The 27,243-nt window shown below is 41.6% G+C and overlaps 2 protein-coding genes across 6 annotated transcripts in view; one reads left to right on the plus strand and one right to left on the minus strand.

Moving 5' to 3' along the window:
* Positions 1-24,603, minus strand: part of PFKM (phosphofructokinase, muscle) — a 43,274-nt gene extending 18,671 nt beyond the window's left edge. Inside the window, exons 1-4 of one of the 3 annotated variants that reach the window (XM_020907762.2) lie at positions 24,533-24,603; positions 23,431-23,521; positions 22,708-22,830; positions 2,551-2,643 (exon numbers count right to left, since the gene is read on the minus strand). In XM_020907762.2, coding sequence (XP_020763421.1) covers positions 2,551-2,643; positions 22,708-22,830; positions 23,431-23,512 — 298 coding nt within the window. In that variant the 5' untranslated portion in view covers positions 23,513-23,521; positions 24,533-24,603. Of the gene's footprint in view, positions 1-2,550; positions 2,644-5,748; positions 5,840-21,184; positions 21,206-22,707; positions 22,831-23,430; positions 23,522-24,532 lie in introns of those variants that run through there. The other 2 variants (XM_020907765.2, XM_020907764.2) reach the window with 2 other exon arrangements.
* Positions 24,604-24,827: 224 nt separating this feature from the next.
* The window catches only part of SENP1 (SUMO specific peptidase 1), a 50,341-nt gene continuing 47,925 nt past the window's right edge, over positions 24,828-27,243 (plus strand). The window contains exon 1 of one of the 3 annotated variants that reach the window (XM_020907766.2): positions 24,828-25,431. In XM_020907766.2, coding sequence (XP_020763425.1) covers positions 25,395-25,431 — 37 coding nt within the window. In that variant the 5' untranslated portion in view covers positions 24,828-25,394. The remainder of the gene's footprint in view (positions 25,432-27,243) is intronic. The other 2 variants (XM_020907767.2, XM_020907768.2) reach the window with 2 other exon arrangements.

The following is a 27,243-nucleotide window of genomic DNA, read 5'->3' on the forward strand; positions in this document are numbered from 1 at the left end:
AATGTAGTGTGGTTTCAGGAGGATTGGGACCACTTCTGGGCTGGAAAGGGGGTTAGGATCTGGCATCTAATCAGCCCAGTTTCTGAGTTCAGAATGTCTGATTCTTGGCCACGCTTCTATTTTAAGACGCTATTAGCCTTGCTAATAGGTGGCGCTAGTGGTAAAGAAACTGGTTGCCAATGCAGAAGACCTAAGAGACGTGGGTTCAATCCCTGGGTTGGGAAGATCCCCTGGAGAAGGGCAAGGCAACCCACTCCAGTATTCTTGCCTGGAGAATCCTCAAGGACAGAGGAGCCCCGCAGGTGGGCTACAGTCCACAGAGTCACAAAGATTCGGAAGCAACTGAAGCAACTCAGCAGCAGCAACCCTGCTGAGGTCAGGGAACAACAGAGCTGAGGCTCCTCTAGATCTTATAGAGTTGACTCTCTTTGCCACGTGGCCTACAGCCTCTAGGGAAAAGCCTTCCCGGGCCTCTCCCTGGGAGGAGGAGGGCCTAACAAACCTATCTCCAGGCAGGCCACTTCTGCATCTGAGCTGTTATAATTAAACATTTGTTCAAAATGTTTCACTTGGGACCTTTCAGTTGGGACTCTCAAATCTACTTTGAGTTTGCTGTTTCACTTCCTTCCTCCCAAGAATTCCATCCCACCACTCTCAGCCCCTACTGACATGCGCCTGTGACGTTATACGGTTTTGCAGTGGGATGTGTCCCTGGGTACACTGTGCCTGTCTCTAGAATAAAGGTCTCTCTGCTCAGGATCAGAAGCTGTAAGGGCTCTGCTGCTCTTGGACCCATGTGAAATCCTAGACTTCTTTTTTTAAACCTCTTTCCCTCTCCAAAAAGCTCTGCTTCTTCATAAATTCATAACTGTGTGGACCTCATCTGGATTTTTAGCGGGCTCTTGCTTCCCCTAATCTGACGATCCAATCCCACAGGCCATCCTACCAAGGTTTTAGCATCAACACTCAGCGTTTATGTTGAGGAACTCAGTACTGGCATGAAATTCTTTCCAGGAGAAAGAGAAAAGCAACAGAAACCAGGTCTGCGTTCCTAATCTGGCTACTACTCCTAAACTCAGGCCCCTGTGCCCTCCTTCCTGTTTTCCTGTTCATAACAGACATTACAATTATAATTAAACATTAGTTTAAAATATACTTAAAGTCTAGCTTTACTAATACACTAGTTAGAAGAGTCATAAGAACAAAGACGATGGGTGAGTCTTCCACTGATGAAGCTGTAGCGTCTTCCATCCTGTTTGGCACACAGCAGATGCTCAACAATTCACTTTTTATTGAATTAGTGTTGCATTTACTGCATCATGCACTGATTTACGCACTTTACTTGAATGAAGAGTTCAGTTTCTCGAAATCTATCTTATCCACAAAGCCTTCCCTGGTTAGTCTAACCAAGGCCTACCATTTCAATACATAAGTGGATTCTATTTGGGCTAAGACACACTTGATTATTGCTATTTATGTTATTATTTATTAAGAATTTTAGTAATGTATGACATCTTTCCTCATTAAATTACAGTTCCCAAAGGAAATTAGCTTCTCTACAACACACAAGACAGGGCTCTATACAAAGTGGGTGTTTAAAAATCTGAGGGAAGAGCGGTGCAGAGGGAAGGGGAGGCCAGCTGAGATCCTCTTCTTTCTCTCTTCATCTTTCCATATATCTGACAGTTCTGACTCTCCTGGAGTCAAACCAGAGGGCTTTGCTTTCTTCTGCCTGCCGCCCCCCACCCACCCCCACACCCCTTGGTATGTACTGATTAACTGCTGCTGTTCCTGTCTGATTAAGGGTTAAAGGAACGGAAGAGCAGGGGGGTCAGAGAAAACAGAACGGCAGAAGGACGCAGACGTGCACCTAGCAGAAGGAAACATGTTGTAAGAGGCACCTGACCCTGGTCCAAGCGGGAGCCCTGCTGACACCGGAGTTGGCTCCTGAAGATTTGCTAGAGCCCACCAAATACCAGTTCCAAATCTCCTCCTTTTCCCAACATTTCCAATGTAGTTGAAGTGAATCCACCTACTGCCTTCTCAACAATTTTATCCCTTTTTAGTCTCCTTTCCAATCCTGCTTGAGAAAACACCAGTTTTCTGAGTGTCCAAGGACCCAAATGGTCCCAGATCTTCAGAGAAACTTGGAAAGAAGCTTTATGAAGACCTAAGTAAGTTTAGGGGAGAATGGATACATGTATATGTATGGCTGAGTCCCTCTGTTCCCCAAAACTATAGCCCAAAACTATCACTACATTGTGAACTGGCTATAACCCAATATAAAATAAAAAGCTAAAAAAAAAAAAAAGTAGAGCAAGTGAAATCCAAAAGTACTTGTGGACTTAGACCTAACAGAGATTCTGGGGGGAAGCCCCAGGTCCCTGTGTAAACATAAAGCAGGAGACCCTTAACGAGGATAGTTCTGTTCTACAGGCTCAGGCTAAAGGAGTCAGGAAATTCAAGGCGGCCTCCCAACTATGGTTTTTTTGTAGGTTTTGGAGGGCCTCCCAGCCAGGCCCTCTCCCCAAGCTGGGCCCTCTTCCTTACCTTGGGCATCGCCACCAGAAGTTAACACGGCGATGGCTTTGCCGATTCCCAGAGTTTTGGCTGCATGGTGCTCTTCATGGGTCATGATCCACTCTAGAATTCAAAAGAATGGCCAGTTAGGACACAACAGGATCAAGGTGCTACGAGCTTGGAAGATGGCTCTATTAGACTGGCTAGAGCCACCTCAGTCAGGCTCTCCCACTATATTGAATCTGAGGTTTGCAGCCTGGGACCTTTGGACTTCTTCCAGAAGAGAGCCACACCCTCACAGAATGACAGGCTGAAATGTCACAGAAATCAAGCCTAAGACCGCAAAAGTCCTGGCTAATCCTTCCCACTCCAACTGGAGCCTATTTGGAGAAGAAGCTAAGGTCAAGGAGAAGGGTGGGTGACTGAACAGAAATGAGAAAGGAGAAAAGTTAAGCTAGCCTCACAGAGTCCACCCTTTTAATGAAAGGAAGGGCTACTGCAGACGACAGGAATCAGATGAGGCTTAGGGCACAGCAAACCAAAAAAGCAGAAGCAGAAAAACAAGGGTAGTTTGGGTTTTGGTTAAGATTTGGGTTGGGTATTATGGAAATGGGCTAAGTTGGAAGAGGAGTTCCAGGTCATACAGGCACATTGGAGCTTGGGCAAAATAATGGTTCAGGCTGAGGAATGGTGAGGGACTTTCTCTGGCTTTTCCCATCCCTCTCAGGGTTTCTGCCTCCTATGCATCTCTTGATCCTTTATCTTCAGGCCTTGCCCCTTACACTAAACACTACCAAATGGGAAGAGTAACACAAAATCATTGCCACATAGACATAAATATGTACACATAACATGTGAACACCTTCATATTTTTGTCTTTAGGACTTATCTCTCTCAAAGGAAAATACAAGACCATACTTTTGCATCCATAAAAATGCCGACTGAATCATCACTCTCCCAGTTATCCAGGCTAACCACTCTTATTTTTAAAATGTTATCTCCTCTTTACTCTCAGAATCAAAACAGGTACCAAACCCTATTATTCTCCTTATTATTTATCTCCCTTTATCCTTCTTTTCTGTCCTCATGGCCTCTTTCCATCTGAATTGTTTTCTTCAATAGCTGGTCTCCCTCTGCTTGTGCTTCCCTTCTCCACTCTATTTCAGACACCAAATAAACCTCCAAGAGAAGGTCATAGGCCTCTGAGGCCTCAGTGGAGAGAGGATTCATTCACACGATCAGGAGCTGATGACCTTTAAGTACAGCTCATGTTTCAGATGTGAACCCCGGGGCAATCAGGGTAGCTGTTGATAAACACATAGGTCACATCCTCATATAAATCCATACACATGCTAAGAAAATACACTCAATGAGACAATCATGAAGAAAACATATACAAACATACATGGTGTTGTTAACAAACACAGGTTCACAGATATGCTGCATATAATCAGTACTGACAGATAAACCAAAACTTCTTGGGTTGCATTCAAAGCTTCCATGACCTAACTCTTGCCTGGAGCTCCAACCCTGGCTCCTGCAAATTTTCTGCTCCATTAACATCTCAACATCACTTTGTTCCTCCCCACTTCTGTGCCTGTGCACACTGCATCACTTGTGTGGAAGGCGATCCTGGCTCTTTCCACAGATCAATATCCTACTCCATTATTTAAGGCCTGTCCTAGTCACATCCCTGTTAAACCTATTAAGCCTTCACTGATTACCACAGGTCAAGGAGTGCTGCTTCCTGAACCTCCTCAAATCACATAGTGTTTCTGAAACCAGATCACTCACTTAGCACTTAATTATTGCTTTATGTGATATTTTAGTTGCTTCTTATGAGTTGAAAAGGTTGGGCTAAATAAGGAGTCAGCCAACTACAGCCCAGGAGCCAAGCTGAACCCTTCCAATGTCTTTGGATGGCAGCAAACTAAGAAAAGTTTTACATTTCGAGTGGCTGAAAAAGCAATTTCATGACATATGAAAATTATATGAAATTCAGATTTCAGTGCTCATACCACTCACATTCTTTTGATAATTATATATGGCTGCTTTTGTGCTACAAGAGCAGAGTAGATTATTGTGACAGAGACCCTAAAACATTTACTATCTGGCCTTCAAAAGAAAAAGTTTGCAGATACCTGGGCTAAACATTGCTAACGTCATTTTCCCTAACTAGACTGAAAACTCCTGGGGGGTGGGAGGATCATTTTCATTTTTTAAAGCTTCCCACAGCCTACCAAAGCCTAAAAAAGCCTATGCACATAACAACAGATGTTCACTAAAGCATCAGTGAACTGACAACAGGAAAGGCGCACAAATATAGAAAAAAATTTAAATATGCTTGGATACATATTCCTTCTAACACATACAGATACAAACAGGACTTAAGAAAGCAGATAGCAACAAACAGTGAGAGGAACACAAACACACAAGAAGAGACACTCTCCTATTTAGAGTGTTCATGTGCAAATTTCTGCAGTTCTCAAGAAAAGAAAGCCTAAGTGGTTGCTGCAAATAGGAAGGCAAAATTTTGGAAAGAAAAGAACAAAACGTTTGAGTACTGTGCCAATCCCTTTTTCCCTGAGTTTTCCTCTGCTTATTCACTCTGGGAGCTCATCCCTGATAGAAATCCATACAGGGATCTTCCACCCACAGAGGCTTCAGTGACGGAGAGAATGCATCATAAATGGGGGGGGGGGGGGGGGGGGGGAGGTTGTGAGTGCTGACCTGCAAAAAAAAACAGCTCAAATTCTTCTGCTGCATCTCTAAAATTGTTATAGAGGCACAAGTCACAGATATACAAGCAGAGTCATAAATAAATGGATCAACAGTGACACATATGTAGAAACAGACATGTTAAAACCTATATATAAAATCACAGGTGCGCAGAGAAGTACGAGGGAGGTAGAAATACAGGCAAGGCAGCATCATAGGTGCACTGCCTTGAACTGGATGAGTGCCAGGGTACGAGTCAGGCTTCTGAGGGCCACTGGGTCGGAGCACCACCCACCCACCCCCGATTCCCAGGCAGAGAGACAGGGTGTGCACGCGAGGGGCTAGGACTCGTCACCCATCCCCCCTCAGCTCCTCCTTCTGATGCCGCACCACCTCTTCTTTCCCCGTCTGCTCCCTTCTGTTCTCCCACCGCCAACTCCCAGCACGTTCATTCCAGACTCGCTTGTTCTCGGCTATCCCCCTCGCTCTTTACCCAAGGGCCCCCCTTGCCTTATAGTCTTAGCTCTCCTCCGCCCGGGCTTCTTTGCAGATTGTCCTTGGGGAAAGGGGGAGGGGAGCTTGGCGAACACTGGGAGGAGCCAGGTGGAAGCAGCCGGGGAGGGGAAAGAGGAGAGGCTTTTCAACCTCCACTGAGCTGATGCCGGCTGCGAGGCTCCTCCCGCTTCTGCTCGCCTTTCTCCTCCCCTTCCCCCTCCCCCTAAGAACACAGCACAAATGTGACAGGGGCTTAGTTTCTCCGCTCCCGAGAGGGTTCCCGCATCCAGCTCGGGAGACATCAGCTCCGGTACACAGTAGGAACCAGAATTTATTTACTTGCTCCTCTTGTTGTCCTCGGAGACACTGTTTTCCTAGCCGGGGCTTTTCTGCATTCAAACATCCTCCACAACTAAAAATAAGCCTCCCTCTGGCCCTGTAGACTGTCTCCCACCTCTGTCACTTTGTTAAGTGTCAGTCGCCCAGTCGTGTCCGACTCTTTGCGACCCCATGGACTGTAGCCTCTGTCCATGAACTTCTCCAGGCAAGAATACTGGAGTGGGTTGCCATTTCCTCCAGAGGATCTTCCCGACCCAGGGATTGAACCCGCGTCTCCTGCATTTCAGTCAGATTCATTACCGTCTGAGCCGCCACGGAAGCCTTCTGTCACTTTAAACAAACATTTATTGGAAGTCTGTGTGCCAGGTTTTGTATTGGGTTTTGAGAGATGAAAAGATAAGTGAAACTGAATCCCTGCCCTTGAGGACCATTGATCACTGGTATTGACATTTTCTATGTAGCTGTTCAGTTGCTCAGTCGGGTCTGACTCCTTGCGACGCCATGGACCGCAGCGCGCTAGGCTTCCCTGTTCTTCACCATCTCCCGGAGTTTCCTCAAACTCCTGAGGGATGTCAAAAACTCCTTTTGCATTTACATACCTTTCTCAGAGAAAATACAGTGAAGCTAGCGAGGAATGAGAGTTGTTTTCGTTGTTTAGTCGCTAAACTAAGAGGCAAGAACCCTGCCTTGACAGCCTCATTCTCAAGCCTGCAGGAGACGTGGATGCAGGATTCTGAGAGTGAGGCAATCGTATCAGTTGGGCTACAAAGCAAGAAGAACACGGATCCTGGGAACATGGATCAAGTACTACTTGAGCAAGAGGTGCACCCTTTTACCCAGCTCCTCTTTACTCTTTCCACTGCTCCACCCATGCCTTGTTTCAACCCCTCTCCATAGCCATCTCTCATCTTGCTGTTTTTACTGCCCCTCCTCTTGCTTACTTTTGTTTCTGCACCTGCACATACTGCAAACAATAAGAATGCAAGTAACTAGGAGATCAAAACAAATGACTACACAAAATTAACTTTTGTACTGCAAATGTTGCCATCAAAAAAGTGAAAAGACAACCCATAGAATGGGAAAAAATATTTGCAAATCATATATCTGATAAAGGACCAGGTATTGAGAATATATAACTCTTGCAACCCAACCATAAAAAGATAATAAACCAATTTAAAAATGGGCAAAAGATCTTAACAGATCCCTCACCAAAGACAATAGATAGATGGCAAATAAGCATATGAAATGATGCTCAAAATCATGTCATTAGGCACTGCAAATGAAAAGAGAGACCACTACTGTCTATTAGAATGAAACTTGACGGTACCAAATACTGACAAGAATGTGAAGCAACAAGAATTCTTTGTTCATACAAATGTAAAATGATATAGTCACTTTAAAAGATATTTTGGCAGTTTCTTACAAAGCTAAATATAGCATTACCATATGATCCAGCAATCATATTCTGAGGTATTTATCTAAGTGAGTTGAAAACTATACCTATACAAAATCCCGCACATAAATGTTTAATAGCAGCTTTGTTCAAAATTGCCAGAAACTGGAAGCAACCAAAATGTTCCTCCAAAGGTGAATGGATAAACAAATTGTGGTACATCCAATTGATGGGATAGTGCAAAAAAACCAAAATGACCTACCAAGCCAAGAAAAAGACACTGAGGAATCTTAAAACATACTGCTTAGTGAAAGAAACCAGTCTGAAAATACTACATACTATGTGATTCCAACTATATGACATTCTGGAAAACGTGAAATTATAAACACAGTGAAAAGATCAGTGGTAGCCAAGGGTTCAGAGTAGACATGGAGCAATAGACAGGTGGAACACAAGGGATTTTTATGGCAGTAAAACTATTCTGTTTGATTCTGTAATGGAGGATACATGACATTATGCATTTGTCAAACATTATAGAATCATAAAACACAAAGTGTAAACCCTAATGTCAAGTATGGAATTTAGTCAATAATCATGTATCAATACTGCTTCATTGATTGTAACAAATGTACCACACCAATGCAGGATGTTAATAATAGGGGAAACTGAGCAGAAACAGCCAGGATATATGGAAACTGTGTAATCTGCTCAATTTTCTGTAAGTCCAAAACTTCTCTAACAAAGTCTATTAATTTCAAAAAATATATTCTGTTCAATGAAATATCAAAATAAAGTTGTGATAGTAACAAAGAAAAATGGGCAAGCATTTGAAAAGACATATATTTAAGAAAATATACAAAGAACCAATAGGTGCATGAAAAGATCTTTTCTTTTTTAGAAGGTTATTAATTATTAATTCTATTTCTTTAATATAGACCTATTCAAATCATCTATTTCTCCTTGTGTGAATGTTGGCAGATTGTATCTTTCAAGGGATTGGTCCATTTGACCTAGGTTATCAAATTTGTGGGCACAGAGTTGTTCGTAGTATTCCTTTTTCATCCTTTTAATTTTCACGGGATGAAGCAATGTCCCCTTTCATTTTGGGCATTAGTAATTTGTGTTCCCTCTCTTTTTTTTTTTGTTAACCTATCCAGAGATTTATTAACTTTATTGACCTTTTTTAAAAACTAGCTTTTAGTTACATTAATTTTCTCATTGATCTTTTTGTCTTCAATTTTATTGATTTCTGTTCTTTTTTTTTTATTGTCTGAGTACTTTGGATTTAATTTGTTCTTCACCGAGTTTCCTAAGATGGAAACTTAGCAAACTATAAGAGATTTAGATCACCTGCTTTTCTGATATATCGACTCAATATTATACATTTCCTTCTAAGCACTGCTTTCTCTGCCTCTAAGAAATTTTAATAAATTGTGCTTTTCATTTTATTTAGTTTAAAATATATTTAAATTTATCTTGGGATTTCTTCTTTGACTAAAGTGTTACTTACATTTGTGTTGTTTAACCTCCAAGTATTGGGGCATTTTCCAGTTATCTTTCTGTTACTGATTTCTAGTTTAATTCCACTGTGATCCAAGAGCAGCAATTATATAATTTCTGTTCCTTTAGTTAAGATGTTTTTTATAGCCCAGAATGTGGTCTGTCATGATGAATATGTTATCATGTATGTATGAATGAATGCATGGGTGAATCAAGTTACCTAGAGAAAAATTTACATTCAACTATTGTTGGGTGAATTGCTGAAATCAGTGTTATTCAGCTCCCTGATGGCTTTGAGATCACTGCTGTCCATTATTTTCTGTATGCTGTACCTGTCCACTTCTGAGAGAAAGATGCTGAAGTCTCCAGTTGTGAGAGTCAATTCATCCATTCCTCCTTTTAGTTCTGTCAGTCCTTGCCTCACGTAGTTTGATGTTGTGGTTTTTTGTTTTTTTTTTTTGATGTTGTGTTGTTAGACACATCCACATTAAAAATTGTATCTTCCTGGAGAATTGACCCCTTTATCATTAGGTAATGCCTGTCTTCATCCCTGTTAACATTTCTTTGAACTCTTCCATGTCTAAAATTAAAACCACCACCTCTGCTTTCTTTTGATTAGTGCTAGTATGGGATATTCTTCTCATCCATTTACTTTTTATCTATAAATATCTTTATATTTAAAGAACATTTTTTGTGGACAACACATAGTTGGGTCACGTTTTCAGACTGACTTTTAACAATATGCCTTTCAATTGGTACATTTAGACCACTGACATTCAAACCAAGTATTGGATTAATATATACCATATTCATTACAATTTTCTATTTGTTGTCCTTGTTTTTTGTTTCTATTTTGTCTTCCACTTTTTTCCTGCCTTTTGTGGTTTTAACTGAGTATTTTATATGACTCTATTTTTCCCTCCTTTCTTAGCATAGCAGTAATACATTTTTACTTTTTAGTGGTTGCCCTAGAGTTTGCAACATACATTTGCAACTAATTCTAGTCCACTTTCAAATAACACTATGTCATTTCACAGGTCATATGAATACCTATAACAACAAAATAAGCCTAATTCCTTCCTCCCATCCCTTGTATCATTTCTGTCATTTATTTCACTTATATATAAACATAAATAAGCATATGTACGATAAACACATGTGTACATGCATGCTAAGTCACTTCAGTTGGGTCCAACTCTTTGCAACCCCATGGACTGTAGCCTGCCAGGCTCCTCTGTCCATAGGGTTCCCCAGGCAAGAGTACTGGAGTGGGTTGCCATGCCCTTCTCCAGGGGATCTTCTCAACCCAGGGACTGAACTCTTGTCCCTTATGTCTCCTGCATTGGCAGGCAGGTTCTTTACCACAAGTGACCCCTGGGAAGCCCATGATAAACACATAGGTGTACATAAGTGAATACACTATCGCTATTATTTTGAACAAATTGATGTTAGATCCATTAAGAAAAATGAAAGGTTTTGTTCTATCTTCACTTACTCCTTCTGTGATGCTCTTCTTTCTTTAAACAGATCTGAGTTTCTGACCTATATTATTTTCCTTCTCTCTGAAGAACTGCTTTTAACATTTCTTGCAAGGCAGGTATACTGGCAAAAAAATTCCCTCAATTTGGTTTCACTGTTGCTGTCGTTGAGTCAGTCAGTCAGGTCTGACTCTTTGCAACTTCACACACTGCAGCACACCAGGCTTCTCTGTCCTTCACCATCTCCCAGAACTTGCTCAAACTCATGTCCATTGAGTTGGTGATGCTATCCAATCATTTCATCCCCTTAAAATCTTTATTTCTCCTTTACTTTTTAAAAATTAATTTAATTGGAGGCTAATTACTTTACAATATTATAGCGGTTTCTGCCATACACTGACATGAATCAGGCATGGGTGCACATGTGTTCCCCATCCTGAACCCCCTCCCACCTCCCTCCCCATCCCATCCCTTAGGGTCATCCCAGTGCAGTGACCCTGAGTGCCCTGTCTCATGCATCAAACCTGGACTGGCGATCTATTTCACATATGGTAATATACATGTTTCAATGCTATTCTCTCAAATCATCCCACCCTTGCCTTCTCCCACAGAGTCCAAAAGTCTGTTCTTTACATCTGTGTCTCTTTCACTGTCTCGCATATATCTCCTTTACTTTTGAAGGATAATTTCACAGGGTACAGAATTGTAGATTGGTGGGGGGGGGGGTTTCTCTTAACATTTAAAATATTTACTCCACTAGGTGGCACTAGTGGTAAAGAACCCGCCTGCCAATGCAGGAGACATAAAAGACACAGATTCAATCCCTGGGTTAGGAAGATTCCCTGAAGGAGGGCATGGCAACCCTTTCCAGTATTCTTGCCTGGAGAATCCCATGGACAGAGGAGCCTGGCAGGCTACAGTCCATGGGGTCACAAGGAGTTGGACATGACTGAAGTGACTGAGCATGCATGCCACTCTCTTGTTTGTATGGTCTCTGAGGAGAAGTCAGATATAATTCTTATCTTTGTTTCTCTATAAGCAAGGTGTTTTTTCCCCATTTCAGGAATTTTATCTTCAGTTTTCTGTAATTAAAAATGATATGCCTAGGTATAGGGGTGTTTTTGTTTGGCCTTTAGCTTGTTTGGTGTTCTATGAGCTTCCCAGATCTGTGATTTGATGTCTGACATTAGTTTGGGAAAATCCTGAGTTTTTAATGTTTCAAATAATTCTTCTCTTCCTTCCTCTCCTTTTGGTATTCCCATTATGCATATGTTACATCTGTTGTAGTTGTACCACAGTCCTTCAATATTCTATTCAGTTTTTTCCAGTCTTACTTTGTTTTTAAATTTTTGAGGATTATATTGATATATCCTCTGGCCCAGAGATCTTCCTTTAGCCATGCCCAGTCTACTAAGAAGTCCATCAAAGGCATTTTCCATTTCTGTTACAAGGGTTTTCATTTCTAGCATTTCTTTTTGTCTCTTTCTTAAGATTTCCATCTCTCTGCTTATATTGCTTGTCTGTTGTTACATGCCATCTATTGATATTTTATCCACTAGGACCCTTAGCACATTAATCATAGGTGTTTAAAATTCCTGGTCTGATAATTCTAACATCCCTGCCATGTTTGGTGCTGATGCTTACTCTGTCTCTTCACACTGTGTTTTTTTTTTCCTTTTTATATGCCTTATCCTTTTTTTCTTGGTAGCCAGACATGACATACTGGGTAAAAGAAAGTGCTGTTAAGTAGGCCTTAATAATGTAGTGGTGAGGTGTTGGGGAGGGAAAGCATTCTATAGTCCTGATTAGATTTCAGCCTTTTACTGTGCCTATGCCTCTGGACTATGAATTTCACAAGTGTTTCTTGGATTTTTTTTTCCTCCCTGCACCCCTTAGATGGAATAGGACAGCTAGAGTGAGCTGGAGTCTGGTATTACCCTTCCTCGGATCAGTTAGACTCTGATAACTTACTCCAGTAAGTTAGGCTTTGGTTAACTAGTTTCTCCTGAAGGCAGGCCTTGTTAAGAAGAACAAAGTGTTCCTGTAACAGGGAAGAACAAATCTGACTCCATATTGGATGTTTCTTTTACTTTTAACTTTGGTACTCTATTGTTTCTGCTACAAGTTACTCACTAAAGGGATGTTGTCTATAGGCTTAAATTATACATAATGGCCCATCTCTGAAAACTCTGCCTCCCGTGTAATAAATGTTATGCCAATATGCCTTTGTTTAGTTCACATGAAACCTCCTGACCAGGCTCACCTGTGAATGGTTACAGCAAGGAAGAAATTAATATATGTAAGAAATTGGAATTTACCCCCCATTTACTATAAAAAAGAAGCCAGAATTCTAACTAAGGGAAGATGTTTTCTTTGGGACACTAATTCACCATCTTCTCAGTCTTCTGGTTTTCCAAATAAAGCTGTTACTCCTTGTCACATCAACTCACCTCTCAATTTATTGGCTTGTCTTGAGGTGAGAAATACAAGCTAAAACTCTTAACACTCTGGTTTAGATCAGAATGGTTCCTCTCCTCCTCCCCCTGCTGGAAGCCCAACCAGATTTTTCTCTGATACTTACTGTGCGAATCTGGTCAAACTCCTGGGAGTAAATCTCACAATATTGGGAGGCCACCCCTTTGACTGGATCCTCCTATAGTTTTTAACTCCCAGAGTTGTCTGCACTGAGTCTCCAGAAATTTGTCAATTACACTTCAGGTTTTCTTATCCCTTCACTGTTTCCCAAGGTTTCCACTCCTGGGTCTCTGCTCCAGTAAGCTGTGATGAACTGTATTCACTTGCTTGCCTCTTCAATTTTGGAGTTAGCAGTTTGCCCTGTGTCCTCCCCCCTCTTATGGATTAAAGAAGAGTTACTGGCTTTTCAGTCTTTTTTTACATTACTTGTTGTTAGTATGGAGTGTGACTTTCAAGCTCCTTGAACTGGAGCTGGGGGACTGGAATGGGGAACTGGTGGATAGAAACCCAAATTACACATTTTAAATGGATAAATTTTATGATATGTGATTTATATCTTGAGAAATCTGCACTTAAAATTTGAAAAATGAAAAAAAAAATTTGAAAAACGAGAAGCTGGAAGAGCTGCCCTTACATTCTGGGCTTTTTAATTCCAAAAGGGAATCTAAAGGCTGAAATTTAAGTCAATCCACCCCTTCCCCTTTCTACCCACTACTAACTCCTACGTCTTAATGTAGGCATTCTTAATGAATTACTGCATTACTGAGTCTACCTTACTTAGGTGAAGACAAGGAAATGTCATTTACTCATAGCCTTATCCTCAGATACTTGATCCTTTAGATCACTTTTTCTGTCCAGGGAGCAATCACCCCCAGGAGGACCATTCAAAGAAATATCATCTCAAAAGGCACCTAGGGAAACTTCAGGTCAGCTGGAGGTGGAAGTCACAGAAAAGAATTTTCTCAGAAGTACTAGGCCTTGCCTATTGTCATCCTAGTACAATCTCCAAAACTGAAGATGCTACTTTCTGAGAGCTAAATTAGTAAAAAGCCAACACAAAATAGAGAGTAGCTAATAGAAGAAATACATCATATTAAGAAATGGCTATAAATGTCTTCCTGATAAGAATTTTGAGAAACCCCAATTTGTAATTAATTTATTCATATATTGAACAAATATTTATTGAGGACTCATTATGTGCCAGTCACTGTGCCAGATACTGAGGTATAATAAGCTCTCATGAGGCTTATCACCTAAAGGGACTATCAAAGGTTCAAAGGAAGTTTATATTTCACTGGACCTGGGAGATAATTGAGAAATCAATAATTCAATCACAAGTTGTAATATATCAAATTTTTATGACAAAAATATATTAATTGAGGGCATGTGGAGTAAAAAAAAAATGGGGCCTGGATAGTAAGACTCTAGCAGTATTTATTTAGTACTGTTTGAGAGACGAACACCAGAGGAAATATGTTCCGGCATTAGAGAGAGATGGATGATATGATAAAACCATGATAGCTCCTTATAAATGGATTTCCATTAATCTTAAATTCAAATACCACTCATTTTATTTTTTCATAATTTTCTGTTTATCAAACAACTTTTAAATTTCAAATATAGTTTCCCAGAACCTTAATGACTTGGAAGGGACATGTTAGTGAGCTCTGGTTGACTAATGATTCAAAATTTGGACATATAATTTGATGGTAGACTGATGATAGAACAGAATTTTGAAATCTGGAAAATTCTTGAAAACACTTATATATCTTATACCTAATCCTCAGGCCTCTAATGGGGAGGCTGAGAAGCATCCTTCAGGGCAGGGTGCTGGTGTGTGGAGCTTATGGGTAAACACAGTATGGTGACTGAGGAAGAAGACTGAGAAAGGGGTCTAAACATTGTCATACCTTAGGGTGCCTAAGGAAAGAGTAAGGAGTAAAGTGCACAGCTTAGCAGAGGAAAGGACCAGAGGTCATAAAACAAAGCAGCATATTAGGCAGTCAAACAAGAGCTGGTGCCAAAACACATCTCAAAGCAACCAAACTAAGCCAGTAGCTGAATTTGCTTTCATCGTAAGATTATTTTCATTGCTGGTATAGTTTAAGGGAGTTGGAAAGGACACTGATGATCCCTCCTCCAGAGAACAATGAAATTTCCTGAGTTTGCACTCAAAAAGAACCTGGGGTTCTCAAACAAACTTCTCAAGGGGTGAAGGGTGGGGGGTTATGTCCATTCTAATGACTTAAGGATAGGAATTAGTTAGGTCTGCTGGAAGTCTAGAATTTTTTCCAAAATATAATCAGCTTTATTCAGTTGTTCGGATTGGTAGCTAGAATTGAGGCTTTAGAAAACTTGGCACAGAGTAAGGGGAAAATAAGAGATGAACCCATAAGAAGAAAGTCATTTAGATGTATAAGGCCACGTGGTTAAAAATCTACTATTTTTTGTACTGTGCCCTATCCAGTGGTGGTCTTTTTGTTTTCAGCACATCAGGTAAAGCTAATGTGCACAAAGGAGAACTACTTTATACGAGAGCTCACCTTATATGTCATATCCTGGTATTAAGCAATGAAGGACATATTCTTTACACAGATCCTCAAAGTACAGGGAGGCATCCAGAAGGTCCTCTTAAGACTTCTCAGAGCTCTCTGGGTATCAGACAGCTATTGGGGTGTTGGCATGAAGTCAGGCAAACAGTAGGGGCAAAAAGTCATAATTATTATAAAAGAAGGCATTCTAGGGGAGAGAAGTATAAGATGTTTGAAGAGAATTCTATAGTACCTAGACAGGAAGAGCACTTGAGTAAACCAGCTGAGGTATCCTAAAGTACCTTGGTTCATATGCTCTACTCATTAACCCGGTTAAATAATGGTAGAAAATGAAGATAGACGGCTTTGAAGAGGACCCTTCAAATTAGGATAAAATTAGACAGTACTGCGAGGAAGTTGAGCAGTTCTTCAAGACAGATCGCTTGGACACTGATTACTAAAGGCCGGTATAGATTAAAGACAATAAAGAGGATGTTGTATGGCATACTCCTGAGTCCATTCACTTCCACTAGGATGGTGTCATGACTATGGAAAGGATACATATCTATATTTAGACCACTGTGATGAGAAGATAGCTAGTGACAGTATACCAGGACATCTAGGAATGAGAAGTAGGTATGTCAGTTATCTGGGTGTGATTCTAGCCCTGGAGAACCGGAAATAGCACACTATAGGTTTCATGTGCTCAGTCAACAAATACTGAGAACCTATTACACGTTAGACTCCATTCTGGACTCAAGGGGATCCAGGATTGGAAAAACAAATCCCATTTGTCCTTATGGAGCCTATATAACAGTGAGGAAAGCAGATAATGAACAAATTATTCAAGTAGTGATGACAAACGCTTTGAAGAAAAATAAAGCAGGGCAAAGAAGGGTAGCAACAAGGGTGCCATCTTAAGTAGAGTATTCTGGGAAAATCTTGCTGAAATGACATTCTAGGAAGAAGTCCCAGTAAACAAAAGAGAAAACCATGCTGCCATTTGGATAGGGGAGAATAGCAAATGCAAAGGTTCTGAGGCTGGAAGAAGTTAGGAGTATCATACCAGAGGATCACCAAGATGTCCTTTGGACTAGAACCAGAATTGAAAATGAGTTACTATGATTTAGTGGATTCATACTGTGAAACATCTCTCTCTGGGTTAAAACAAGTATCCACCTGTTCCTCTCACTTCTACACAAGCCCCAGGTCTCATCTGGTCATTACCTGACTAACATGCTATTTGTCTGTTTTCCTCCACTAGAATGGAAGCTCCCTGAGGACAGCCCCTGGGTATAAACAAGAAACCACTGTCTACACTGGAGCTTGAGTTGTAACAGGATGACCCCTGGACACTCTGCAGCCTCTACTAGCAATGAGTGTTAAAGTTTCTGACCCAGTGCACTGATTAAAGGTTCTCAGTTCCAATTCTAGCAGATTCAGCATCACCTGGATCCTTGTCAGAGATGAAAATTCTTGGGCCCTACTTAGAATCTACTGAAGCAGAAACTCTGGGGCTGAGGCACAGCATTGCACTTTAACAAGCCAAGTGATTCAGATGTGCAATAAAGTCTGAGAACCATTGTTCTAAGTTGTGGACGTCTAGGAACACCAACACTTGAAGAATAAAGCTGCATGTCTCAAAGGCCTGTGTGGTTCCTATGGAGTCATTTCTGCCAATGAGGATCAACTTCTTGAGAAAGTTAGCTCAGGCAGAGGTCACAGGTAACAAGATGACCCCCACCACAGCTGAAGCACCACCTTCAAGTCTTGATAAGGGCAGAGGTAAATGAAGTCTTTAGCTGAGGTATGAAGACTCAAGCTTGAACCAGACACACATTTTCTTTTCTTAAAGAAGCAAATTTTGAGGGTTATCAAGGAAGAGATGACAAATAATCATTATATAAGTCAACACTGGGTGTGAGTCTTCTACTTCAGATCTGCTGACACCTCATGGAGCATAACGTGAAAGGCCAAGCAGTTTAGCAAGTCCAGGGGATATATATTTAGACTCTTAAATACATTTCCCTCAGAGGGAAATGAGAGGGTTAACTGAGAGGTAGTTTAATAAGGAACCATTCAGAGTAGGGTGGTCCAAGAGAATAAATAAAATTATTTCTACTAATCAGTGGAAGGTGAACAAAAGTGTTCCTCAAGTCTACTGGTATCCTTGAATATTTGACTGAAAGAAAAGCATCTGTAAGGCTATTTTCCTACTCAAAGATCTTTCCAATTTAGTTGACACTATAAAAGCTCTGAGAATTTTAGCTTTGCAAAAAACACCAGTTCTTTGGAGTTGTTCCTAGGAGGTTGGAATTGGGAGGTCAATGTTGAATGGTGACTAGGTTGAGATGAAGTTAATCTTGATAGAGGCAGAGCTCCTACTGATTTTCCTTTATCAAGAATACAGGTTCTGGGATCATGATAGCATAGCATCTATATGTAGAGAATCCTATCTCTGAGGCAGGAAGCAAGTATGCCTGTTTGGAACTTAGGAATTTAGGTTGTGGGCAGCAAACACTTGTGCTCACAGTGTAAACAGCTGTGCTTACAGTGTGGGGGTAACTTCACATCCTGGCCTGCATAAACTGCCAGGGTTTAAGTGTATTATCAAAGGAACTGAAGGTGGGGGCATGGGCAATGTTGGTGACAGACAGCTTAGACAAAGCAAAGAATAAGACAGGTAAGTCTTCTGTTTCTGGGCAGGGGGTGGAAGGAGCTGTGACAGGACAGATAGATGGGGAAACACTGTTCCCCTGGCATTCTCCCCACCCCACCCCCGAATCTGCAGCCCAGGAAGAAGTGGGCTCAGCAGTCACAGGTTACCAAGTTTTTTGCCCAACAGTGAACAGAAGAGGCTTATGTACAGTTCACTTCAGTTCAGTTGTTCAGTCGTGTCCGACTCTTTGTGACCCCATGGACTATAGCAGGCCAGGCCTCCCTGTCCATCACCAACTCCCAGAGCTTGTTCAAACTCACACCCATCCAATCGGTGATGCCATCCAACCATCTCATCCTCTGTCGTCCCTTTCTCCTCCTGCCTTCAATCTTTCCCAAAATCAGGGTCTTTTCTAATGAGTCTGTTCTTCACATCAGGTGCCGAAGTACTGGAGCTTCGGCTTCAGCATCAGTCCTTCCAATGAATATTCAGGACTGATTTCCTTTAGGATTGACTGCTTGGATCTCCTTGCAGTCCAAGGGACTCTCAAGAGTCTTCTCCAACTCCACAGTTCAAAAGCATCAATTCTATGGCTTTCAGCTTTCTTCATAGTCCAACTCTCACATCCATACATGACTACTGGAAAACCCATAGCTTTGACTAGATGGACTTTGTCAGCATACTAATATCTCTGCTTTTTAATATGCTGTTTAGGTTGGTCAGGGCTTTTCTCCCAAGGAGCAAGTGTCTTTTAATTTCACGGCTGCAGTCACCATCTGCAGTGATTTTGGAGCCTAAGAAAGTAAAGTCTATCACTGTTTCCATTGTTTCCCCATCTATTTTCCATGAAGTGATGGGACTGGATGCCATCATCTTAGTTTTTTGAATGTTGGGTTTTAAGCCAACTTTTTTATTCTCCTCTTTCACTTTCCTCAAGAGACTCTTCAGTACTTCTTCGCTTTCTGCCATAAGGGTGGTATCATCTGCATATATGAGATTACTGATACTTCTCCCAGCAATCTTGATTCCAGCTTATGCTTCATCCAGTCCAGCATTTATCATGATGTACTCTGCATAGAAGTTAAACAAGAAGGGTGACAATATACAGCCTTGACATACTCCTTCCCTGATTTGGAACCAGTCTGTTGTTCCATGTCCAGTTCTAACTGTTGCTTCTTGACCTGCATACAGATTTCTCAGGAGGTGTAAGGTGGTCTGGTATTCCCACATCTTTAAGAATTTTCCACAGTGTGTTGTGATCTACACAGTCAAAGGTTTTGGTGAAATCAATAAAGCAGAAGCAGATGTTTTTCAGGAATTCTCTTGCTTTTTCTATGATCCAACAGATGTTGGCAATTTAATCTCTGGTTCCTCTGCCTTTTCTAAATACAGCTTGAATGTCTGGAAGTTCACACTTCATGTACTGTTGAAGCCTGGCTTGGAGAGTTTTGAGCATTACTTTCCTAGTGTGTGAGATGAGTGCAATTGAGTGGTATGGTGAACATTCTTTGGCATTGCCCTTCTTTGGGACTGGAATGAAAATTGATCTTTTCCAGTCCTATGGCCACTGCTGAGTTTTCCAAATTTGCTAGTATACTGTGTGCAGCACTTTAACAGCATAATCTTTTATGATTTGAAATAGCTCCACTATTTCAAAGTTAAGCTTGAGGTCCAGTGGGCAGTTGGATCTGCTGAACTATAGTCTGGCCCACCAAGCTGCCTACTGCCTCTGTGCACTTGTCATGGAAGTAGTCATCCCACAACCTCAGCTGTCTGGGAATACTAACCACCTTTCTTTACAAAGGTCAGGGGCCTAGGAAACTCACTCCCTTGCTGTGCCCCAGTGCAGGATCAAATGACTTCCTTGTTTAGAACTAGTCCTCTATAGGCCAGAAGCACACACATACACATACATTCAGCCTGCCTCATTATAGTATAGGCTGATTTGTCTATACTGATGGGCAGGGAGGTGAAGAAAATAACAGCTGCAGCTGCCTGCCTGCCTGGTATGAGACTGGAAGCAAAATGTATTCCATTTTTCTTGAGGATCAGAGCACAGCACCTCCATATATAGCTTCACTTAAGCAAGGAGCAAAACATCCTGAATGGAGTCCCTGTGAATTTTTCAGGCTGGCAGCAGCAGCAACAGAGGGACATCAAGCCAGGGTCTGGGGATTTTTTGGCATCAATAGCTCTGGGATCACCTCAGTGCTATTTGATGGCTGACTTCCTCACTCATGCCCTACAAGGCTGCAGTGCCTAGATGTGAGGAATTGAGCAAGACAGGGACACTACCCATCCCACCAAAGCAGGTAGCCACTCTTGTCCCCTCCAATGCATCCTCAAAATAATTATTGTTTTAAAACATGAATATGACCCTGTCACTCTGCAGTGACTTCCACTAGCTTGGGAGTGGTAAGACCTAGAAGGAGAGCATGATTTGGCTCTTCTACTATTTTCAGAGTTGGTGCTATAGCTACTCCTCCCCTCCCTCAAGTTGTGCTGGCCTCTCTACTCCTCCAATGAGAAAACTCCTTCTCATTTCAGAGCTTACAGTCCCTTTTTCTAAAAACTCTTCTTCCCCCTTTCCCTGGCTTATGCATAATCATCTCTCGAGTCTTCCTAAGAAAGGGTCTTTCTGACTTCTCAGGCAAGGTTAAATCCCATTTTTACACTCTGATTATAGAGTGTTATTTTCCTTCACTGTACTAGCATCATTCTATCTAAGGATGTGTGTGATTATGTGATTACTGCCTTACACCCATAAGACCAAAAACTTCATGAGGGTGGGCAATGTACTAATTTTGTTTACTTTATGCCCAGTGCCAAGGACAGTGCCTGACATAGTATATCCTAAACAAGTTTTCTTGGAAGGAACAAAAAGAAGGACGGTCAGAATGAGGGAGGTAGAGAGGAAAGAAGAAAGCAGGGAGAGAATAAGGAAGGAAAGAAGCAGGGAATGAGGCAGGGAGAAAGGCAGAAAAGGAGGAGTGGAGGTCCCAATGGGGCAAACTGGGAAGATATTTGATTCTCAGTCTCTAACTGGAGACCTGGAAGGGTTAAACGTAGCTCTTACCTGAGGCCTCAGTGCTCAAAGGCAGAAGTTGAACAGCAAAATATTGTCCATGGGATAAGGCTGAGTTCAAACCACAGAGGCAGGTCCAAGTGGGTCATCAGAGCAAAGGGGGTCTGAGGTGAGTATTAGGTATAGAGCAAAATGAGAATAGGAAAAGCAGGGAAGAAGAAGGTAAATAAGAAATAATCTATACAAATACAGGAAACTGTAGGACAAGTCCACCAGCTGGGCTTATGTCTTGACTTAGCAGCTTTTTATGCATGGGCAAAGCAAGTCTGATTAAAGGGACACAGACCTCACATAGTTGCCATATATGGATACATATTGTTCCAGTAGCCTAATAAATTGGGACTACTCTATACAAACCATTTGCCTGTGTGTCTGGTTAGCTCTCAGAACCCTGAGGAGACTGAATTAAGACAGAGCGTATGCCACTGCAAAGCCTAGGACTGGATCCTGCCCCACGGTGCCCTGCCAACATACTGGAGCTCAGTGAAGCTCTGCCAAAGCAGTTAGCTGGCCCCTCTCTTTTCTACATCTCCAAGGCAGCCTTTTGAAATTCAACATTTTGAACCAAATTTATCAAGCTCTTTGAGTTACACACTGTCTCACATTATCTCCCTTCTTGATCATCAGGTTCTGGGAGAGAGGGAAAGCATCTAGTTCATTTTCTCATCTCCTAATGAGACTAGTATTAATACGTTATTTCAAACAGTAAGTGCTCAAAAATTATTGAATAAATATTGCTATATATTTCATAGATACTGGGAGTGATTACACCAAATAATTTTTTAACTTCTCGAGGAAAACCTTTTTAGACCTGAATTCTTTTTGAAAAATATAAGGAATTGAACTAATTAATCTCTAAAACATTTCCAAACTGTAAACTACTGAGACAATGACAAGGTTATGTCATTGTCATTTATGTAAAAATATATATTTATAACATCTCTATCATTTCTAGTATATTATTGGGCACATAGTGGGAACTCAATAAATGTTTGCAGTGTACTGACTCTACTACAGATATATTTAAGCTGAGAAGAAACAGAAATGTGTTTCTGAAGTTTCACATAAATTTCTTAAGAGTTGTACACTACTTAAAACATTCAAAAGAAATGTTATTAAATGGAGTCCAAAGGTGAATATTTTTTTACAACATTTGGAATAACTTTGTGATATAATAACTTAATTTAATATTTTTAAGACACTTAAGAGTATCTTTCACATTTTTATATATTGAAGTTCCTAATAATAGGATAAACCAGATTAGCAGTTTACAGTTATGGGGGAGCCAAATGACTTACTATTGATTAAATCAAGCAATTCTTCATAGAGGGAACTGTCCCTCTTTCTACAGTTTCACAGATTCCACTCCCCACCCACCCTATACAATTTTCTCTCTTGTGTCTTATTTTTCAAATTTAGTATATCTACCCATATTTATAATGATATTCACAATTTTTTCACTTTCCAATGTTCCCTTTCCACATTCCTGCCCCATGCTTAACCACATGCCTCACCATTTGCAAAAATGGATATGCCTTCCACAGTGTCTGGATCATCCACAGTATCTAGATTCTTCAAGACATCGGTCCCAGATGGTCGCTTTTGTATGAGCATGCTGGAAGTTGAAGGTTCCTCAGCTGAGAAAAAACATTTCTAGGTTATCCTCAAGGTGGGATTCAGGGAGGAGAGTGCTCTTTATTCTCTTTCACTTTCTCTATGGCTCTCAGCTAGCTATCCAGGGCACTTTACGTATAAATCCAGTGAAAAAAATTAAAGAAGTGATGGCTCTTATCAATAACTATCTTACCTCCAAAAGGTTACTCTTTGACATAAAAGAGGTGAAAGCAGAACACATACCTAGGAACTTTAAGACTGGGGTGGAAGAGAAAGCCATTTTCCTTCAGGATTATATTTATCTTATAGGTTTTGGAGTGTTCATATATTTAATACACCTACTACCAGCACATGTGCTATAAATCTTGTTCTCTCTCAGCTCCCAAGTCCTTGTTATCTGCCTGGGGACTATCCTCGCATAATAGGCCAAAATCTCACCTGACACTTGTGAAGGGAAAAGACAGGATTCAGTCATAAACATTTTATCATAGTGAGAATGGAATAAACCAGATCAGTTGACTGCTAAGGATTGCCTCTGCACTATTACGTCTCATATCCTATACTGAGATTCCTGGCAAGAGAATCCATTCTGTTACTGGAACATGATCAGGAGACAATGGTACCTGTTCTTTGAGGAGTCCTGACTAACTGGCGAGACTGAATTACACTTATGAAAAGTTTCAGATGCAATTCCACTTTACGCATGGTGGCCTCCTAGAAATATAATGCAAATCAACAGATCTGTAGAATGATTAAGATGGACAAAAATGACAAAATGACATGGACCACGTGTGTCATTACTAACAGGCCTTAGATCCTGATAGTATAAAATGTCAGCATATGAAGTGATACATATTATCTACTTTTATACATTTGATAGGGCAAGATATCCTGAACTCAGCAAGCATTTTCTCCAGCAGCTGAGAGGAGTTAAAAGGCTGGAGACTTCCAGCTCAGCCAAGTCTGATCTCAGACTGTGGCTGTCATCTGGGTCTAGAGTGCTTACTCAAAAGCACTTCTCCAAGATTTCTAGACGGGCCTGGGTCCTGAGGCCCGCCAAGCTGAGGGACTTGGTGACAAGTCTAAATGAACAAACGTATGCTTTCTCATTATTTTCTTTTAAAAATAGAAAATAAAGGTTAACCAATTCAGTCCCACTAACAACAACATGGTCATCTAGCTCTTCAGAGAGCAGAATCCCGGGATGGATCTCTGGATCACTTTCCTCACACCTCTTGGAGGAGCGTTTCAAACTCGTCCATCGTTCTGAAAGTTTCTCCACTTTTCCAGAGTCTAGCCCAAGCCATTCCCAAGCTGTCGCCCCCGGCCCACCCTTTCCCCAATAGCCATTCATTCATGATAGGCTGCAAAGAGTACAGGACGGCAAGTTAAAAAAACCTGTTTCCTAGTCCCAGATCTGCCATGTACTTTATAACTTTGGGAAATGATTCCACTTCTCTGAAACTCGTAGACTAAATGATGGCCAATAACCTCTACAAGCGCTAATGTTTTGTGATTCTCGCTAAAACACGAATCTTGCCCGAGCTAGATTTAGCTCTGGTCTACATCTGTCAAGGTGGCCACCGGTTCCTGCTGTTCAAGGGCCACAGAGAGAAGCTGCCATGGAAACCAAAGCGTGAGCAGAAACCGCCGAGCGGAACCAGAAGGCGGCGGGTAAGGGGGCCGAGGGAGCAGAGAAAAGCGAAGGACGATGGGTACACTAACAGTATTCTAACAAGGAGAAGGAGAAAAAGCCCAAACTGAAAGAAGAAATCATGACTACAGCCTTAGTTGATTCCCTTGGCGTCTCAGGCCTCGCCACACTGCGCAGGCGTTCCGCTCAGTCCTCAACTCTGCTCTTTGACCTCTCGCCCCACCCCCACCTCCTCCGCAGCCTCGGAACAGCTCTTCCGGTGTTGTGGAGGCGGTTCCGGTTCGCGGCGGTTCCCGGGTTTTGCGTTCCGCGCCCGGCCGGAAACCCCTTCGCATAGCAGCCGGTTCCGGTTCGGTGAGTGGCGGCGGGAAGCTGGGGGAGGGGTGAGGATGGAGGGAACCTTGACCGGGAGGCAGAGTGGGCCCGGGCCCGGCAAGCTGGGCTGGGCTGGACGGAAGCGGGGACAGCTCTGGGGAGTGTGCTTTTTCCTCTGCCCCGCCCCCTGGGACCACCTCCCCTCCCCCCTGCTGTCCGAGGCCGCGATCTGGCGGGTGGCCGTTAGTTAGCTTTCCCGAGGCCTTTCCTTGAGGCCTCTTTCTCCGGGGTCGAGGAGAGGCCGTCTCCCTACGGTCACGGCCGGCCCCATCCCAGCGCCCAGCCCTACTCGTGAGGAAAAGGCCGGTTGGGATTTCGGGGCTTTCCCGCCAGAGCAGGTCTTCTCTCAGGGGAAAGCTGTTTTCATCGGGAAGCTTAGCTTTTCTGTTATACGTGCTTCACCTCCCGCCTTTCTTGAGGCTTGAAAGATATTTCTCGACTACTTCTGCGTCTCATGTAAACATTTCTCCAACTCTTTTACTCTGTGGTATCTCCCAGAGATGTGATACCGCTAGTGCCACCACCAGAAAGAAACGTCTGGACCCTCCTGCCCAGGTTATGAAAATCCCCTTAACTGCCGCCGTTTGCTTACCTGGTAATTCCCTTGAACCGTCTCTTTCTTGGCGTCCCCTATAACGTGATCTCTCTGGATATATGCCCAGTTTCTCTTGAGCTTGGTGATTTCTGTTTATCGGTGCCTCTGCAGTATTTCCACTATCTTGTTGGCTATAACTCGCTGCTTTATCACTTTCTCGTCAGTTTTGTTAAAGTCATTTCACCTCACGTTTGTTTTCTTTTTATATTTGGGGTGGTAGTGATTCTTGTGAAATTTATATAATGCCTTTTAGAGGTCCCCAACTAATTGACTTAGGGTCCTTCTTCCAAGTGGATGATTTTGGATGATTTTAGATCGCATCATCTCCTAAATCTTTATAAAGATAATTTGTGTTAAGGACTCCTGTTGAGAGCTAGATTACACTGAATTTGGAATTACAGTTACAGTGAAACTTTAAGCATATCTTTAAGAATGATCCCTCAACCTGCTAGTTTAGAGATTATCTTTTCTCCTTTAGTCCCATATTGGAAGTCTCATTTGTTGTGGAGAAGCCTCACTCACTTAATTCGAATTAATTATCCCATCTGAAAAGATGGTCTTCCTATCACCCATCTAATGATGGATCTAGAGACAGCAAATGAATTAAAAAACAGGTTCTTCTACCTCAAGCTAAGGTGATGTAATTCTTGATTACTGCTTTGGAAGTCTTTCCTTTTCTGTACCTGACTCCTACACCTTCTACCAGTTGCACCAGCTTTATTATCTTGTTTTAAGTATCTGTTGATGAATCTGGTTTCCTCCCTCTGACAGTGAGATTCTCAGCAGCAGGACCAGTTCTTACTCATCCTTGTATCCCCAGTCCAGTCTGAGTTACTGGTGCACAATAAATGTGTGTGTGTGTGTGTGTGTGAAAGAAAGCGAATCCTTTTTTTAAGGATTTTAAGGTGTTAGAGTCTAATTTGAGTGATGACTTGTAGAAATATGAAAGACAACCAAAAATTGCATAATGATATAGTGCAGACTGTTTCATATACATAATTTTCCAGAGTTTGTAATAGGATGATTCACATGATCACTTCCACACCCTTGTCATATCAGAAATTTTTCTTACTACATCTTGGTCCTGCAAAAAGCTAATTGTACAATGCCTCTCCTCAGTATATACTTTCAAATAGCTTCATGGTAGCTCTAAATGTTCAGTTTTATAATCACCTTTTTGCATATATGTCTTACTATACTCATTACATTCTGTTATTGTCAGGACTTTGCCATCATTTTTTTTTTCCCAGATTTTTTGTTATCTTGTGCTAAGCCATTTATCTGACTTCAACTGAACACCTGTAATTACTTATGTGTTTTTTTTTGTAAATTAAATGACTGATGTGAAGTAGAAAATGAAGTACAAGAATACTCTTAGGGGGAAAATTTTCTCATGCTTGAAAGAATTTGTTGGCATCAGAAGTTCCAGGTCCAACATTTCATGTTGAATCTTGGGGTAAAATATCCTTTCTCCCATTATATTTGCACACTGGCAAAAAGAAAGTAGCATAAGCATACCAAAGAAGCTGGATGTGCCTGGGAAATCCCATGGACAGAGGAGACTGGTGGACTACAATCTGTAGGGTCGAGAGTCAGGACTTGGTGAACAAATAGTAGCAGCAGCAGCATAAAAAAGTGTGGATTCCCCAGGTTTAGCTAGGAATTACTTTTATCTTGCCAAAGTGTATGAATCCTTGAATAAGGATATGTTGAAGGATGTGAAATATTGTGATGTTTGTTGAAAGAGCATCTGCTTACAAGTGAGGATGCCTGGATTTTTGTCTTTCCTTTGTCCCATCTTTGTGATTTCAG

This window comes from Odocoileus virginianus, chromosome 24, assembly GCF_023699985.2.
Source record: "Odocoileus virginianus isolate 20LAN1187 ecotype Illinois chromosome 24, Ovbor_1.2, whole genome shotgun sequence".
NCBI classification, from domain to species: Eukaryota; Metazoa; Chordata; class Mammalia; order Artiodactyla; family Cervidae; genus Odocoileus; species Odocoileus virginianus.